This window comes from Peromyscus eremicus, chromosome 8a (assembly GCF_949786415.1).
Source record: "Peromyscus eremicus chromosome 8a, PerEre_H2_v1, whole genome shotgun sequence".
NCBI lineage: Eukaryota > Metazoa > Chordata > Mammalia > Rodentia > Cricetidae > Peromyscus > Peromyscus eremicus.
The window spans coordinates 69,518,068-69,536,117 of record NC_081423.1 but is presented as its reverse complement, the minus strand read 5'-3'; the positions used below and the strand labels follow the sequence as shown (position 1 = coordinate 69,536,117).

General features: G+C 42.9%; 1 protein-coding gene and 1 long non-coding RNA gene across 2 annotated transcripts in view; one reads left to right on the top strand and one right to left on the bottom strand.

The window, feature by feature from the left end:
- Vmp1 (vacuole membrane protein 1) overlaps window positions 1–14,914 on the top strand; it is a 101,348-nt gene extending 86,434 nt beyond the window's left edge. The window contains exons 11-12 of the mRNA XM_059271428.1: window positions 13,061–13,166; window positions 14,124–14,914. Coding sequence (XP_059127411.1) covers window positions 13,061–13,166; window positions 14,124–14,267 — 250 coding nt within the window. The 3' untranslated portion in view covers window positions 14,268–14,914. The remainder of the gene's footprint in view (window positions 1–13,060; window positions 13,167–14,123) is intronic.
- Window positions 3,447–11,223, bottom strand: LOC131917540 (uncharacterized). The gene is made up of 3 exons (XR_009380686.1): window positions 10,671–11,223; window positions 5,194–5,479; window positions 3,447–4,125 (listed from the first exon to the last, which is right to left on the bottom strand). It is a non-coding gene; the product is annotated as an uncharacterized LOC131917540 (long non-coding RNA).
- Window positions 14,915–18,050: the final 3,136 nt, after the last annotated feature.

Below are 18,050 nucleotides of genomic sequence, written 5' to 3'. Positions count from 1 at the left end.
GCCGGTGGTGTTCTTAACTAGTGAGCCTCCTCTCCAGCCCCTGTGGACTGCTGTTCTTCTGTTGGTGGTAGTTGTGGTGGTACTGGTGGTTGTAGTTTTTTGAGACAGGGTTTCTCTGTGTAGCCCTGGCTGTCCTAAAACTCACTCTGTAGACCAGGCTGGCCTGGAACTCAGAGATCTGCCTGCTCTGCCTCCCAGGTGCCAGGATTAAAGGCTTGTGCCACCACCACCCAGCTTGAACTGCTAGTCTTAATTTAAGTGTGGAGTAACCTAGCTAAATATGATACCCTAATTTAAATAGTGCTTATCCTCTGGTTGTAATTAACAGATTTATTTCTATGACAATTCTAGAAAGTAGTTGCCAGTATTACTAGGTTTAAGGGAAAGATTACTTATTATCAATTTCTAAATCAATACATGTAAAAAGCTATACATGTAAATAATCAGATGTACTGGACCACTTACATATTCTGAGAGATTAGGATTTAGGTAACAGCTTTCTAATTTATGGTGTGCTTAGCAGGTGGATAGAGACAGAATTCTATTGTTGTTTTTAAAGATTTTCTTAGCTGGGCAGTGGTGGCACACGCCTTTAATCCCAGCACTTGGTAGGCAGAGCCAAGCGAATCTTTGTGAGTTTGAGTCCAGCCTGATCTACAACATGAGATCCAGAACAGGCACCAAAACTACAAAACTACACAGAGAAACCCTGTCTCAAAAAAAAAAAGAAAAAAAAAAAAAACCACAACAACAACAACAAAAAAAGATTTCCTTGTATGTTATTTTGCACTCTTTGAAGTAAGTCAGAGGAAAGGGTCACAGTACTAGGAAACTTGAGCGTTTGAAAGGCATTATTATATTTCTTGTGGCCTGATTATTATGATAATGACATAAAACTGATTTTTATTTAATTACAGACTTCCTCTATTATGAGACCTGCACATATTTCTTAAAATGCAGAACCAAGTGATAAAAATTGTAATTATAAAATGACATGTTCCAGAATTCTCACCAAATAGAGGCTAAGAATTCCCAGAAAATAACATTAAGCTATGACTCGCAACAAGCCATATGCAGAACATTGACTTGCTGTCAGCTTGCCAGGGTCTTATTGGAAGACAAAGTCCCCAGTTTTACCACACAAGAGAAGTTTCCATAACTCAGTCATTGAACTCGAGGCTGGGGGATGGGGTTGGCTGGAACAGGGACTTTTTGCCAGATACAGAATGTTCCATGCTCTTCTTTGCTGTCTCCTATTTTTGAGTTAACTTGGTGTTTGACCTCAGAGTCAGGCTTGCCTATGGCAAGAGAGATCATTTGAACCAGTTAGTAATTAAGTGCTGAAATCGGAATGTTGTTTCTTGTTCCTCCCTCTATGGAAAGTAGTAGAATGAGCTGTGTCAGGCTAGACCATGGGTGGGAAACTCAGCCTCTTCTTTTTGTTGTTTCTGTTTGAGTTTGTTGTTGCTGTTGAAAGGGTCTCACTCTGTGACTTGGAACTCAGAGTTTTCCCCGGGATTAAAGGCATGGGCCACCTTGCCTGGCTATCTTTTCCATATAAAATGTAAAGTAGCACCTGAGAAGAAAAATTTAAATCTATTTAAACCCCACCACTTGAACAAGATGCTAATTCGTTACATATTGTTCTTGGAGAGACAAGAGTAGAGTGCTTGGCTAGTCTGGGCTTGGCAGGAAGAGACAGGGGTATCATGAGTCCAAGGCCAGCCTGGGCTATGTAATACCCTGACTCAAGAGTGATAGCTGTGGTCCTAGTTTGTTTCTTATAAAATCTCATGTTCATAAAGACCAAGAGTCGAGTCCTTCAAGGGGATTGCCTGAGATCTATGATTTGACTTAAAATCAGCGCTCAAGGCTTCAGGTTCCATACCCAGCACCAAACAACACCCATATTCCCTATCCCCCTGCCAAGAAAACCAGAACAGCCCTTGGACAAGTCTTGGGTGTCAGTGGACACTGAGGAAGTTCAGAGGCAGATAATGTATTCGATATGAATGTGAAGTTTTTCAAGTGTCCAGGAGAGCCTTCTAATTCCCCATAACTGATGAACAAAGTGTTTGCTATAACTTTGCTAAGGAACGCATTCCTCCTGACACCCAAGACCTTTGATATGAATATTTCATGTCTGTAAACGATGGATCCCACCAGGAAAGGAGCTGTTGCTTTCTTTGAAGTAATTTTTCCCTTTTGCCCCCTGTTGCTGAACCATATACTGCTTTATAAATAGTTTTGTTTGTTGAAGGAAGAGAATGTATTTTTCATAAACTCATTATCTTGGACTGTTTATAGCTGTTGGAGGGACTAGGTCTTCCCTAGCCCCCCAATGTACAAGGGCAGGGGAGACCTGATTGTACAAAGTATGTTATATAAATGTTGTGCTGTTAATACTTCAAATAAACTGAATAGCAAACAAAAAAATGTAAACTAGTTCATGTCCCTGATTCTCTTTGACATTGATAATTATGGAATAATTTTCTTTAAAAGTTATAGAAGTCTGGCCCGGGCGGTGGTGGCAAATGCCTTTAGTCCCAGCACTCTGGAAGCAGAGCCAGGCGGATTTCTGTGAGTTCGAGGCCAGCCTGGTCTACAGAGCAAGATCCAGGGCAGGCACCAAAGCTACACAGAGAAACCCTGTCTTGAAAAAAGTTCTGGACCACGAGTATTCATTTCTGTGATCTGGAAAAGGATAAATTGAGTTTAGGCCCAGCTTCGGGGACCCAGTTTTACACACTCCTTTTAAAGTGACCTCCCTCTGCAGGTGAGGAGAATGGCCCTTGTCATGTCTGTGGTGGTCTATAGAAACCCTTCAGTGTCCCTGTCATAGATAATGGGGTGCGGCATAGTTAGACTGTTCGTGAGAAACAGTATCAGCATTTCAGTGGACTAGTAAAGCTAAAATCCAGTTATGTTAGATGATGTAGCGTTTACAGGGTAAAGGGAAAGGCAAGCTAAAAGCATTCTTGACACTTTTAAATTACCCTATAAATACTTCTTAGATACATAAGCCTGTTCTTTCATTAATAGGAGCCACTATGTGGTTTTAGATGAGGGGAATACTAGCCAAAAAAAATAAAATAAAATAAAATAAAATACAAATTATGGGGCTGGAGAGATGGCTCAGCAATGACGAGCACTCGCTGCTTTCCAGTGGGCCTGGGTTCTGTTCCCAGCAGCCTGTTAGGCAAGTCACAACTGTCTGTAACTATCTCCATGGACCTCCTTAGGCACCTGCACGAACACACATACATGCTTACATTCGGGCACACACACATTTAAAACAAACAAAAAAAACCCACAAATTACAACTGAATGTGGTGTGTACACCTGAGGGAGAGAGGAGGAAATGAAAAGCAGGCGGGGGAGGGGGAGAAAATAAAAGAAACAATAAAAATATAGAAGCTAGCTAGGCGTGATACTGAATACACACGTTTAATCCCAGCACTCTGGAGGCAGAGGCAGGTGGATCTCTGTGAGTTCGAGGCTAGCCTGGTCTTCATAACTACTTCTAGGACAGCCAGAGCAACATAAAGAAAAAATATCAATGGAAACAGATCAGAATTCTTGTCTGGTAGCCCACCCCTATAATCTTTGCACTTAGGAAGCTGAGGCCGGAGTATTACCATGATTTCCAAGTCTGCCTGAGCTACGGAATATTACTCTGTCTCCAATAAACACAACCTGATGCATTGATGAGCTTCTGTTCTTTGAAAACTGGCATGAAGATGTATCTCAGGGTGTGCTGAGGCAGCCCTGGAGAAGGCAGTGTTGTGTCCCTCCATGTTGAAAGCTGGGGTTTGCAGTCAGCTGCTTGAATAGAACCAGAAGGATTGTTCTCACCCCATTCCAGCCGGCCACTCCTTAAGCTCTGGCTTCATTCACACAAGTCCCCTTTGTCCTCAGTGCTCGGATCTGCATTCTGAAGGAAGGTGCTCTCCAGTGAGAACACACTTGAGAGAGGTCTCAGTCATGTTCTGGGTCTTACAGGAAACTCTCCCAATGTTCAAAAGCAAGGGCACTTGTTGCCAAACCTTGTGTGCTCGAAACTCAGTGAGGCAGTAGCAGCCATATGCCTGAAGTTTCTGGATGAAGCAGAGTGGTCTTCCAAGCCTGGAAGAAAGGGGTGGTATCGTGTATAAATAAAACCACCAGGTACACAGTGAGCTAAGTTGAATACAAAAGAAGTTTTAATTATTTCAGAGGGTCACAAATGCAAATAAAATTCAAGATGTTTTAATCCCAAACCCTGAGGTTGAATCACAGCAAATTTTAGAAGGTGTCAGAGATTGTCAGTCCAAACAAGCCCATGGAAGAAGCCCTAGATTGTTCAGTACAGTGTGTAATTCTCACTCTGGATTTGTTTTATGTTGGAGTACTCTTCCAAAATCCTGGTGTGTAAAGAAACCACAGTTTAGGTCCAAAAGGAAGTAAAATGTACAAGTCACCAACTTTCCCTTGCAATACCAGCTTCATAGATTATAGTCTATGTTCAATTAAGTGGTAACACAGTACCACTTTCATTCCAGGTACCCAGAATTACTACTAGACCTTATTTTTACTAGGTTAAAAAGTGCTGATTTGCTATGGGCAGTAGTGTCATACGCCTTTAATCCCAGCACTCAGGAGGCAGGTATCTGTGAGTTGCAGGACAGCCAGGGCTACACAAAGAAACCCTGTCTCAAAAAACAAACAGTTCTGGTTTTCAGTCAGTGCCCATCCACTCTTACTCCTGCATTACTAAGTAACATTTGGGGTCTTCTGGTTTTCCCTCTAGTGTCTGAGGGCAGGACAGCTGTAAAATCAGTGCAGGCCTAGGAGATGGCCTTTGGCTTCTTTAGAAGGCTGCTTGATAAATCCCCCCACCCTTTCTAAGGAGTCCACCTCCAGAGGAGGGTGTCTGGTAATCTGTCTTTGTTGAATCAGGCCAGGAGTCTGAGGTCGGTTCTGAGTCACTATGAATAGAGCTCTAGTATTGGTTGGTCCCCAGGGAAACTGGTGGTTAAATACTGTGAGAATCTTTATCAGACAGGAAATGACAACTCATTAAAATACTAACGGTTAAGCCTGTTTAGATCACTCACTGTCTGGGGCGGGGGATGGAGGGGGGATGGTTAACCTTACAACGTTTCACTAGAGTGTACATATTTCTAAAAACAGAATTATTTACAAGTCTCTTACCAAGAAAGAGAATTATCTCCTCTTTGTGTAGAAGACAGGTCTGCATATGATGGAAGTAAAATGGGAAGGGGCTTCTAGTTTATCCCCAAAGTACAGTGCACAGTTAGCTTAACTGTCCAGTTCATTCTCTTCAGAAGACTGCTGACTTCAGCTGGACGACCATCATTCTAACCCAGAATGTTAGTGTGTGCCTGTGGTGCCAGCATCTGCAGACTGAGTCAGAAGACGTGAGAGTTCTAGGCCAGCCTGTGCTCCACATGGAGATCCTGCACACCACCCATCACCCCTGCAGAAGAAGAAGAAAAGGGAGAGAGTTTTCTACAGAGGGCTCTATTTCTATGCTTCTAAACTGCATCCCAAATGTATCTTAAATGATAGAATTCTCCAGAAAATCCAGGTGCACGCTTGTAACCCCAGTACTTGAGAAGCCCAGGCAGGAATATGTGAGTTCAAGGCCAACCTGGACTACTTTTGAGACCCTGTCTCAAAAACAAAACAAAAAATGCAAGGAAGAATTCTCTGAAGACAGAGGGTAAATTTCATTTATGAAATTTACTAATTGAATCCAGGAAATTCTTAAGACAAAAGTTTTCTCTCTGAGCACAGGTGTTTAAGCACAGGTTTGGCTGTCCAGATTCTGAAAGACTCTTCACAGCTGTCCATTAGAAAGACAAGAGAATGTTGGACACAATGGCTCACGCCTCCCAGCCCTCCGGAGGCAGGGGCAGGCGGGTCTCTGAGTTCCAGCAGGACAGCCAAGGCTACGTAGAGGAAAGGGGGGTGGGTAGGAGGAAGGGGAAAAGAGATTGATTTTTGTAGAAATAGCTTGCTCTCCACCTGGACATTTAATTAGTCTGCTAACGAAGCCTTAAGATGAGTTTTAGAAGGGCAGGTGAGGCACATTCTTCTGTTCCCAGCACTTGTGATGGATAGGCAGGAGGATCAGGAGTTCAAGACCATTCTTAGATATGTAACAAGTTCCAGGCCAACCTGTGCTACATGAAACCATGTCTCAAGCAAATAAAACAGAGCCAATAAGACAGCTCAGTGTGTAAGAGCACTTGCCAAACATGACAGCCCAGGTTCTTCCCTAAGACCCATTTGTAAGCTTTCAGCAGCCCCGTGTTTATACCTTGAGATGATTACTGTCTGATAATCACCAGAGGGGGTGCTAAATAACTTAGCCTCAGAGTGCTGTGCAGAGCATTAAAGGTGAAAACCACCTTTATACCCATAATTTCCTTATTTCAGACCATGTCAGTGTGTTTTTTACAATAAGATATTTAACTTACATACTCCTAGTAGTGCTGAGATCCTGGGGGAAGTGGTTAAAAAAGAAACAAAGCTTGGGTTAAATTTAAATGTTTGTTCATTTATGCCCCTGCAGTAGTCAAGAGAAATTTCAACTTCTTAACAAAACAATACATTTTTGTTGGTTTGGTTTGGGTTTTTTTGTTTTGTTTTGTTTTGTTTTTTGTTTTGTTTTTTGGTGGGGACAGATTGAGACAGACAGGTTCTCTCTTTGTAGCTCTGGTTGTCCTGGAGCATACTGTGTAGAGAAGGCTTGCTTTTGCCTCCCAAGTACTGAGATTAAAGGCATATGCCACCATGCCCAGCATTGATGTTTTTAATTCCTGTATGTTATCATGTGAGAGAGAGAAGAGAGAGAATGTGTAAGATAGAGAGAGAGTGTATGTAAGAGAGAGAGAGAGAGAAAGACAATTTATAGGAGTCAGTTTTCTTTCCACCCTGGATCAGACATAGGCTGTCAGGCTTGTGGACAAGCACCTCACCCACTGAGAAGCATGGATGGCTTTTATTGGGCTTTTAAGACAAGGTTTCACCATGTACTCCAGCCTGATCCGGAACTTGCTATTCTCCTGCCTCAGTTTGCCCAGTGCAGAGTTTATAGGCATGTTCTCCCTTTCTCGACAAAACAGTCTATTATTCAGCTCATATTTCTGTTAAGTACAGTGCCCCCATGTCATGAGAATACATTAGCAAAAAACACATCTGACTAGGAAAATCTAAACAGAATCTTAATGAGTATAAGGAAGTATTTCATAGTAGGATATAGTTTGGTTGCTATCTCCATGATGGAGAAGTAACTCAAAGTTAATTAGATGTGGTTTTATATGTGGTGAACCAACTTGAAACACAGTTTGAAAGAATTCCCATGAGAAGTAGGAATAATAATAATAATAATAATAATAATAATAATAATAATAATAACTGATGGATTCTAGTATACTTGGAAAAGGCATAGAATCTGTATTAAGCAACAAATGAAAATTTGTGCATTGTGAACTAATCATCCCACCCACTCTTCAACAATCTCCGCCAGCTCTGAGGCTTCCTCAGGACTGTTCCTGACCATATCTGAGAACAGAAAATAATGCAAGCCCTAATGAGGAAATATGAGGAGAGTTCAGAATACACGTTCGTATTAGAAACATGATTTCTAGAACTAAGAGTTAAATGTGTTCTAAAAACGGTTTAAAATAAGAGAGTTTACTTACAAACTGGTCAGGGCTCTTTTTCCTCAAATGTTATTTTGAGTGTGTTTGTTTGTTGGTTGGTTTAGTTGGTTACTTTTCAATTGGTGGTGGTGGTTTTGTTTGAGATAGGGTCTTACACTGTTGTCTAGCCTGTGGCCCATTGTGGCCTCAAACTTGGAGCATTTCTCCTGCCTCACCCTCTTAGGTGCTGCAGTCAGAGGTGAGAGCCACTGCATACAGCTGGGTTTTTCTTTTTCTTTCTTTTTTAAAAACAATAATTACTGTTTGCCAAGAAGTTTGTCTTCTGTCTGGGCTAACATATACTTAGGTACAAAACCATGAGAAACAGTCAAACACATTTCATCAAGGTTGAGTTCTGAGCTTTAGAGTTTCTTGTGGGTTTTCTCTGAAGAGTTTGATTGGTTTTTGTTGTTCAGTTTTGTTGTTTTTTTCCTCCCCATTCTAAAAGTCAGTAACAAGAAACAAAAAATCAAATACTCCCTACCATACACACACAATACTTACTCTCTCTCTCTCTCTCTCTCTCTCTCTCTCTCTCTCTCTCTCTCTCTCTTATCTGTTTGGGGGTGGTGTTTATTTATTTTCAGAACAAGGTTTCTCTGTGTAGCTCTGGCTGCCTCTCAAGTCATCCACAGAATTTTTTCTCCCTGTTGTTTAAAAAAAAAAAGGAAAGGAAAGGAAAAAAGTAAGCCAGTCAGTGGTAGCGCACGCCTTTAATCCTAGCCCTTGGGAGGCAGAGGCAGGAGGATCTCTGTGAGTTTGAGGCCAGCATGGTCTACAGAGTGAGTTCCAGGACAGGCTCCAAAGCTACACAGAGAAACCCTGTCTCGAAGGAAAACAAAAAACAAAAGAGAATAAGACCACCTTCCTTCTTTTAATGATTTCTTATTGAGAGCAAATAGCTATTTATAAAGCTAGTTTAAGTACATTTTAGTCTAACAAATAGTACTACAAAATAGTTAAGTACTGAAACATAGTTATATTTGTATTTGTTCTTCTCCAACCTTGTGTTCCTCTATCTCACAAAATTAGTTCTGTGAACTTACTCAGTACCTAATGGCAGATGGAGGACTTCACCCACTCTTGAGGTGAAGAGTTCTTAGGTGTGTGGACAAGGGAGCTCTGAACTTAATGCTTTCAGCATGAGAACTGTAAATCGGTACGATCACCCACACTCATGCATGCACGCATGCTACTTCTAGTGTGTCAGAATGGACTCTTGCTTCTGGTTTCCAGCTCACACATAACTTGAGGAATGAATTTATGAGCTGTTATAGTTTGTCTTAAATGTGTGTTAGGAATGACGGCTGTGGCTGAGGATGTAGCTCAGTTGGTAGGGTGTTTTTCTAGTAACATGAAGCTGTGAATTCAACCCCAGCCCTAAATAAACTGGATGTGGTGGTGCATGCCTGTGACCCCAGCAGTCTGGAGGTAGAGGCAGGAGGACCATGAGTCCTTGGCAAGGCTAGGTTGTATCACAAGTTCTGACCCAGCCTGAGCTGCCTGAGCCCCCATCTGGGGAAAAAAAAAAAAAAACAGGGAGAAGTGGCCAGTAGAAACATAGCTTAGTGGTTAAAAGTACTTGTTGCAATAGTTCTATTTTTTTTCTTTCAAAAACTTTGGTATGAGAATACTTTGTGGAGACCTGTAAGATGTCAGCAGGTTGAGATGCCTGATAGCCTGAGGTAGATTAAGGACAGAACCAAGAGTTGTCCTCTGCTGGGCATGCTGATGCACACCTGTTTTATCCCAGTACTCCGAAAGCAGAAGCAGGCAGGTCTCTGTGAGTTTCAGGCCATTCAGGGCTCTTAATGAAACCTTATCTTAACAAAGGAAGGGGAAAGGCCCGATGAGATTGCTCAGTGGTTAGGAGCCCTGTTGGCGGTGCAGAGGGTTCAGTTCCCAACATCCACATGGTGACTCACAACCATCTGTATCACCAGTTCAGGGGATCCAATACCCTCTTCAGGCCTCCTTGAGCACTGCACACACATGCAAATGTATACATGCAGGTAAAACACTCATTTACAATAAATAAATAAATCTAAAACAACAGTTGTCCTCTGACGTACACATACACGAACACACAATGATTAAGTAAAAGTGTAATAAAGATTTTTTTGAGAATGCTCTGTGTCAGGCATGGTGGTACTTGTCTATAATCCTATCAATCAGAAGGTAGAAAGGTAGGAGGGTGGTGAATTTGAGGCCAGCATGGGATACATAGTAAGACCCTGTGGGGGGGCGGGGGACAAAGAGGCAGCAGTAGTAACACATACTTGTAATGCCTGCACTTGGGAAGTGGAGGCAGATCTTTGAGTACGTATTCAGGTTCAAGGCCAGCCGGAAATACTGAAGACTGTCTCCAAAGAGAGGGAGCTGATAATAGGCTACAACAAATAATTGGCTTTAAAACTATACCTAGATTTCAAATGTGTTATGTTTTAGATTTATTCAGATCACTTATTTGCTCATAATAGTTTTGGTTACAATATCTAAACTTTTCATATAAAAAAATATAAAACTTTTTTGTTTTTGGTTTTTCAAGACATGATTTCTCTGTGTAACCCTGGCTGTCCAGGAACTTGCTCTGTAGAGCAGGCTGGCCTCGAACTCAGAGATCCGCCTGCCTCTGCCTCCCAAGTTCTGGGATTAAGGACGTGCAGCACCACTGCCAGACAAAAATTAAAAACTTACTGTTGGTTAAGTGGCGGCGGCTCTCATGGCTGGCCGCCGCAGAAGAGTGCTGCATGTACCGGTGGCGGAAGAGTCACGAGCCATAGTTACCGTTCTAGAGCTTTATTGGTGGAGAGAGGGAGAGGGAGAGACCACGCGGAGTGGGGAATACGGAAGGAGAGAGTTAGGAAAGAGAGAGGGCACAGAGGGCACGCCTACTTTTTAGGCTGGGACGCCATCGCAGGCTAGTGATGTAATTAAGGACATAATCCTTACACTTACCATCTGTCCTCATCTCTTTCCTCGTCTTCAATGGGAATTTGCAGAAAGAATTCCCTACACCAGCACAGTTCTCCAGAGCATAATATACCAAGCACCTCCATAAATTCATCTTACCATTAGTCCCAAAATAACTCCTTGAAAATCTACAAGTCAGCTGACCCTAGAGTCTTAGAGTGACTAGATCAGCTGACCTTAGAGATTTAGACTGAATGGCAAATGCTTGTCTCTTCAGCCTGTTCTGAGGAGAATCTGGAATGGCAGCTGCCAGGCCCTTCCTCGCTGCCTGCAAGAACAGAAGAAACTTAAAACCCTGTCTTCTTACTGTCTTAACTCTTGTGGCCGGCCTTGGTAGTTTGAGATGATGGTGTTAGGGCTGAGGGAACTGACCTGTGAAGAGGGAAGTTCTTACAGCTTTGTGCACCTGCTTCATTCAAAGCCAGTGTGTCTGCCCATGTATTTTGCTGGAATTGTTTTGCTGTTTAGATCACTTATTTCTAGTGTAAATGGAGAGACTATTTGCATCCCTGCCTGTACTGTATAAGGAAAGGTTACTTGAACTACGAAGGAAATGCTTTTTTCTTAAAAAGAAAGTTTGTCCTGTTTTTGTTCTTTAGTAGTTAGAATCGTTGCTGATGAACAATAACAACACAGCTGTGATCTACCTCACTAACATAAGACCACTTAGAAATCATTGAAATGTGGGCACAATGGCTCACACCTATAATCCAGCACTTGGGACAGATTGTAGGCCCCAATCCTAGGGGTCATGGTGGAACTTTGTCTCAGGTAAAATAAAAGGTCCCTGAGAGAAAGAGGCCTGCCTGGAGACAGGGACCGCAGTGCCCTTCTGTTTGAGTCTGTTCAGGCCATTGTCACCTGCAGTCCTCATCCCTGGTCACCTCTCCTTTCTCCTTCCAGTTCCTTCAGCATGTGTCTTCTCTCCCAAACATGTAGCATTGTACACTCTTCTGGTTTTCTTTCTTTTTCTTTTTCTTTTTTTGAAACTAGGCTGGCCTTGAACTCATAGGTGTTCACCTGCCTCTGCCCTCTGGGTGCTGGGACTACATGAGTGTGAAAACTCGCTAGCTGCACTTTGTTTTGGTTTTCTCTTGTCTACACCATGGACACAAAGTAGGGACTCCTTGAACTGTTAAGTGATTGCGAGGTAATAGGGTAAAGAAAAGGGGTGGCCAGCAGTTGAGGGGTTGTTCCCGTCTGGCAGATAGAACAGCAGAAAGAGAGTCTTCCTCTTTTATTCCTCTGCTTTTGTAAGCAGCAACTTAATTGTTCCAGAAACAAGATAGAGTTCACTGGAGTCAGTACACTCTGCCCGAGCACTGGGCACTGCTCACATGCGCCTTCCATACTTTCTTTGGCCCTAGGAAAAGTATAGGCTTGTTTGCCTGTTAGCAAATAAGACAGATGAGAAAATAAAGGGTACAGGAAATAAGGATGTTTACTTTTTCAAAGCTGCCCCACAGTACCATTTTAAAAAGCCTGTTAGCTATCAAAAGAAAAAAAAGAACCCTGGCAGCCTGGTAGCTTCAGTTGCCAGACCGGTTTTACAGCCTGGCTCCACACTCTGGGGAGCTTGCTTGGTCCGGAGCCTTATCAGAGAGAGCTATCCAGACATCTTGGAACAGGCTGTTTGGTAATGTACAGGAGTTTCTGTGCAAACATCCATCATAAGCCATGAAATGATTCAAGGTCCGTAGTTCCTCTTTGTTCCTTTGTTAATCACTGACTTCTGGGGAGGGGGAGGTGCCTCCTGAATGTGCTAATGCATTCTTTTTGGATAAGGATGACGCAGGGATTGTCCTAATAAGGACTTAGATTGAGAAAGCACCTCCCACCCACCCCCACACTGTCGTGTTCCCCCCCCCAGAAGATGGGACAGTCAGAGAGAGGGAGGGCAGTTTCTTTTTTAACTAGAGATGACACAAGCATAAGTCATTTCCTTATTAATCGGTTTAAACCAGTTCTTACAGGAACCGGTGGTGATAAATGTGGGACTTCTCAGAAGTCATTCATTTTATTCTTTGCGCCGGCACACCAGAGTGCAGCCTCAGCTGCGCTGGCCTCTCTCCTGTGATAGCATGGCTCTGGGCTCCCGTTCCCAGCTTCTCCCAGATATAGTAATGTTGGACATGTCTGTGCTCTAAGGACTTGCTTGAAGGAGGACTTTTTATCCACCAACAAGCTTCACAGGATTGCCTCAGCTCTGCTCCGATTGTTGTACTTTGTTCTTTTTATACAGTCCCTGCTTTTTTTTTTTTTTTCTTCTTCTTCTTCTTCTTCTTTTTAAGTCTGAGGGGTAAGTGGATTTTCTTTAACGTTTCTCTTGCTTCTCTTCCCGAATGTGTCTGCTGTGGCTTTGGAACCTGCTCCAGCGCTGTCCCCGGCATAGGTCCGTCTCTGCAGAAACCTTTCCAGGAGTACCTGGAGGCGCAGCGCCAGAAGCTCCACCACCGAAGCAGCGAAGTGGGCACCCCGCAGGTGAGCACCCTCTGGCTTCCCCTCGGCAGGCAGCTTCAGGCTCAAAGTAGATTCGCTCTTCTCCCGATTTCTGGATGGAGTGAGTGATGTTTACCGGTCTGTTAGCAGAAGTTGAGGCACTGTGTATTCCCTGCTGGGGAATTTGTCGTTGTGTCTGTCCATAGGGTGTTTCCAGAAACAAGGATGGGGCAAAGGAAGCCAGCAGTCCTGTTGTGTGTGACGCTGTCTTGACCTTACGTACGCTTCAGACTGGGTTAAATTTAGTTAAAGTCCGTACCATCACCAAGTACTAGGTGACAGGAACATGAATATCCTTTCCATTTCTGCTGTGGGAAATGAAAGCCACCGTTTGCTTCCTTCTTTCTTTCTTTCTTAAATAAAGCAAGGCTCCTACCACAGCTGAGCTTCTGACTTGAATAAACTAAGCCTGGCCGGTTTTGTCAGCAGTTCTGAGGCAGAGGAAAGAACCAGCCGGGATGAGTAAGCAGCAGCCTGACCCACGAAGCCTGGAGGAGGCAGTTGTTGTTCTGACTTTAGACTCTTCCTGGAGCCCCGCTGCTGTCTGTTGTCCAAACGGGGCTCACATTTGCGTTCTAAAAGCAGCTCTTAACACTGAAACAGAGCTTAAGTGTCCTTCCCCTTCCCAGCACGATCTGCAAGGCAGCTGTAGTGTAGAGAGTAGACCAACAAGACCACTATTCCTAGGGCACATGTAAAAAAACTAGCCCACCGTCCCTCCCTAACTATACAAGTTAGATCGCTGTGCATCCAGCAGAGTGAACTCAGATGGCCAAGTGTAAATTTCAGGGTACCTAGAGACCGGTTTTTAATTGTTTGGGTTGTCTAGGCAAACCTCAGGTTCTCATCCTTTCCCTAGAAGCATTGTAAATAATATCCTTCTGACTGTTGAACTGAGGGAAGCCTTTTTCTTGAATTATTCTGCCTTCTTTCCTGCAGGGAGAAAACTGGTTGTCCTGGATGTTTGAGAAGCTGGTCGTCGTGATGGTGTGTTACTTTATCCTGTCTATTATTAACTCCATGGCACAAAGTTATGCCAAACGAATCCAGCAGCGTTTGAACTCAGAGGAGAAAACTAAATAAGCAGAGAAAGTTTTTCTTTGCAGAAGTTAGCATGGAGGGGTCCTGCCTTAACATTGGGAGGGCTCCAACCAGGAAGGAAGATCCCCTCTTCCAGCCTATATTGATTTTTAAAGCATTCTTCCTGAAGCAGTTTAGTCCATATTTTACACTGACATCCTTTTCCTTTATGTGTTAAGGTAAGGTCTCCGCCCTCCGTTCAATCCACATTGTATTTCCTTAGGGTGGATGTGATACTCTGCTGGAGACTCAACCAAAATTGGCCTTCTGTTAACGTTCAAGGGCCACATGGTACAATTGGAGAACCCCTGCCACCCAAACATTCTAAAGTATGTTAAATATGACAGGCTTTTTAGGCTTGTCACAAATGATTGTTTTTTCTAAGTCATCAAATGTATATAAGTTATATATATTGGATAGCAGTCTTGCATGTCTATCATGGAACAATTTAATATGCCTTCCTTTCCCACCCTCAAAAAGGCCATTTTATGATGCATTGCACACCCTCTGGGGAAATTGATCTTTAAATTTTGAGACAGTATAAGGAAAATCTGGTTGGTGTCTCACAAGTGAGTACACCATTTTTTATTCTGTATATTTAGAATGAAGTCGTGAAAACCTTTATAAAGACATCTTTGATCATTCCGAAATTGTGTCCGTTTTCTTTAGTGCTATGGTTTTTACTTCTTTTTCACTTCTTCTGCCAAGTAAGTGGCAGCCTTGCCGAATATACGCACAAGCAGAATCGCCTACGCTTTCATGTATTGTCTCAGAGAGCCACCACCAGGGTATCTCCTTAGGCTGGACCGGGAGAGGAGGTTCCCCTTGCATGGGAATCTCTGGCTTTATATAAACTAGAAGTAGTGATATATACATCAGAGGACACTAGTGAGAAGTACTTGTCCTGTTTGTGTTAGTTTTAGCTGTTTGTATCCGACTTTAATAGACGGAAGTTTACTTCTGTGTGTTTCTGTGTTGTATTCTTAATGTGATTTTTTTTTTCCTTTGACATTTTTCTGATTGACCTGTTCATTTTGTTTTGCTTGGTAGGAGAATAAACAACTTTCTTTCCTAGAATTGGCGTTAAGCCCCGGCAGGCCAGAGATGCTTGCTTTGCTTTAAATCCTGCCTGGGCACCTCTTGCTTGCCAACCGTCGTGACATCTGCATGGCTGTACCACCTTGTCGGGTAGCTTATCAGACTGATGTTGACTGTTGGATCGCATGGCAACAGCAGTCGATGGGCTGTCTGACATCTTGGTATCTTTCATCTGACCATCCATATCAAACGTTTTCATTCAAACATAATGCAGCATCATGGTTTAGTCAATAATCGTGGTCCTTGCATCTGACACTTGAGCTTTCATGCCATGATACTGCAGCAGTATCGAGAGAAAACGAACTAGGAACTGGGGTAGTAACAGTCATAACTAGTAAATAAAAGGGAAAGTCACCTTGCCTCATGGATTTTGGAAAGGTTGTTACTTTGCTGTTTTTGGTTGTTTTTTGTTTTTTGTTTTTCTTTTCTTTTCAGGGACTAACATTTTGTTACCTGACCTTACTTGAAAAGCAGTCCCCAAATTAAAGGATGGATTATTTATTTATTCATTTAGTTAGTTAGTTGAGATAAGGCCCCACTATGTACAGCAGGCTAGTCTTGGACTCACAAGTGCTGGGCTTAGACTAGTATCATTTGTATAGTCTTAGCTAGCTAGCATCAGAATTCCCATGCTAGGTTCCCGATGTCTCTGCTCCTTCCTCCACCTATTTTAGTTTGTGTTTACTTGAAGAAAGAGGAGCTTAAGTATGAATTATACTTAGATTAAATCTTTGGGATTTATTTCTAAACTTGACTCAGGGTAGAATATTAGAGAAAGAAAAACTATTTCCGAAGCTAAAAATCTAGGAGACTAGTCAAATCTCAAACCCTGTTCATTTGTCCTGGATCCCAGCTGAAGCAGTGTGATAACCCTTCTGTCCAGTTGCCTGGTTCCACCAACCACTAGCATAGATACAGCTACATGCCTCCGCAGATACTACTGCTTAGTTCCAGCCAGTAGGAGCCCAGGAAACCTGCAAGTGCAGTGGTTTGATATTCCTGAACCTTGAGAGGGCTTGGGCATTCTGACTCCATCTCTACATAAGTCTCATTTTGTTCCTTACCACATCCCAGCTGAATGACCCATCAGCAGTTTACACCCTCGAGCACTGCCGTGGGAATGGGAGTCAGGCCTGGCTTCCATGGCTTTCTGGAATCTGCATGTATGCGTAATCTGGGTTGTGGAGCTCTGAGAAGGATGGTTTCATTTATTTGGAAAGTGGGCACATTGTCCAGTGGTTCTCAACCTGTGGGTCATGACCTCTTTGACAAACCTCTATCTCCAAAAATATTTACATTACAGTTCATAACAGTAGCAAAATTACATTTATGAAGTAGCAACGAAAATAATTTTGTCGTTGGGAATCACCACAACATGAAGAACTGTATTAAAGGGTCCCAGTATTAGGAGGGTTGAGGACTACTGGCCTAGTTTCACAGGCTCCTAACAGTCTAGAAAAAGTTATGAATGCAAGTGGCATTTTGATGTCTACTAGGTATGGAAGTACATCCTGCCGTGAATGTTCCCAGTCTCAGCCTGTGTCCCCAGCATGCTGTGGTCTGTAGCATAAGGACAGAAAGAGAGTCTTGTTCACTAGTCATTCCTGCCATGAGTGTTCCCAGTCTCAGCCTGTGTCCCCAGCATGCTGTGGTCTGTACCATAAGGACAGAAAGAGAATCCTGTTCACTGGTCATTCCGCTGTCACCCACCAAGTACAAATACTGCATTAAGCTAAGTAAGCTGCCTGACGTGAATGTTCCTGTAACATCAGTCTTTGTTTTGTTCTTTTGCTTGTCTGTTTGTTTTAAAACAGGGTTCTCTGTGTAGTCATACTGCCCTGGAAATTCCTATGTAGACCAGGCTGGCCTCAAACTCAGACATCCTCTTGCCTCAGCCTCCCAAGTGCTGGGACTAAAGGTGTGTGCCACCACACCTGACCTTAACTCCAGGTTTTTAAACTGATATGTACCTTATCATCAGTAAGATTTTATCTTTAATTATTTTTAATTACATATATCTCTGTACTACATGTGAACATGTATTAGTGTCAAAAGAGGGCATTGTGTGCCCTGGAACTGGAACCAGACGTGATTGTGAGCTGCTCAATGTGGGTGTTAGGAGCTGAACCCAGGGCCTCCACACGAGCAGTATGTACTCTTAACTGCTGAGCCATCTTTCCAGCCCCTGTCTTCAGTGTTTCAATCATCAGATTATCTTAGAGCATGCAGAAATGTCACAATGTATTCAGTCCACCAGGACCTTGTTTGCAGGTCGTCTGAGTTAAACCTAGGCTCCAGCACTGTTGAGCACACACTGCTGAGCTGCATCCCCGTTTGCACATGCTCTTTTGGATGTCATCTTGACAGGCTTTGTAGTAAGTGAAGAGGAATATGTGACCAAACATTTCTCACTTTATTTTGAGGGGTGTTGTGCTTTGGAGGTTGTATGTTCGCACACGCGTCTTCTTTCCAGTGCTGAGGATTGGGCCCTGGGCCTTGGCTTGCTACAATACATGGTACCAATAAACTTCATTCCAGCCTGAAAGGTTATTTTTGTTTTTGTTTTGTTTTGTTTTAAACTACACTTTATTTTTTTGTGTGAGTGTACACATGCCACAGTGAGTTCATAAAAGTCAGAGGCCAACTTATGGGTATATTCTCTCTTCCTGCCATGTGAGTCTCAGGTAT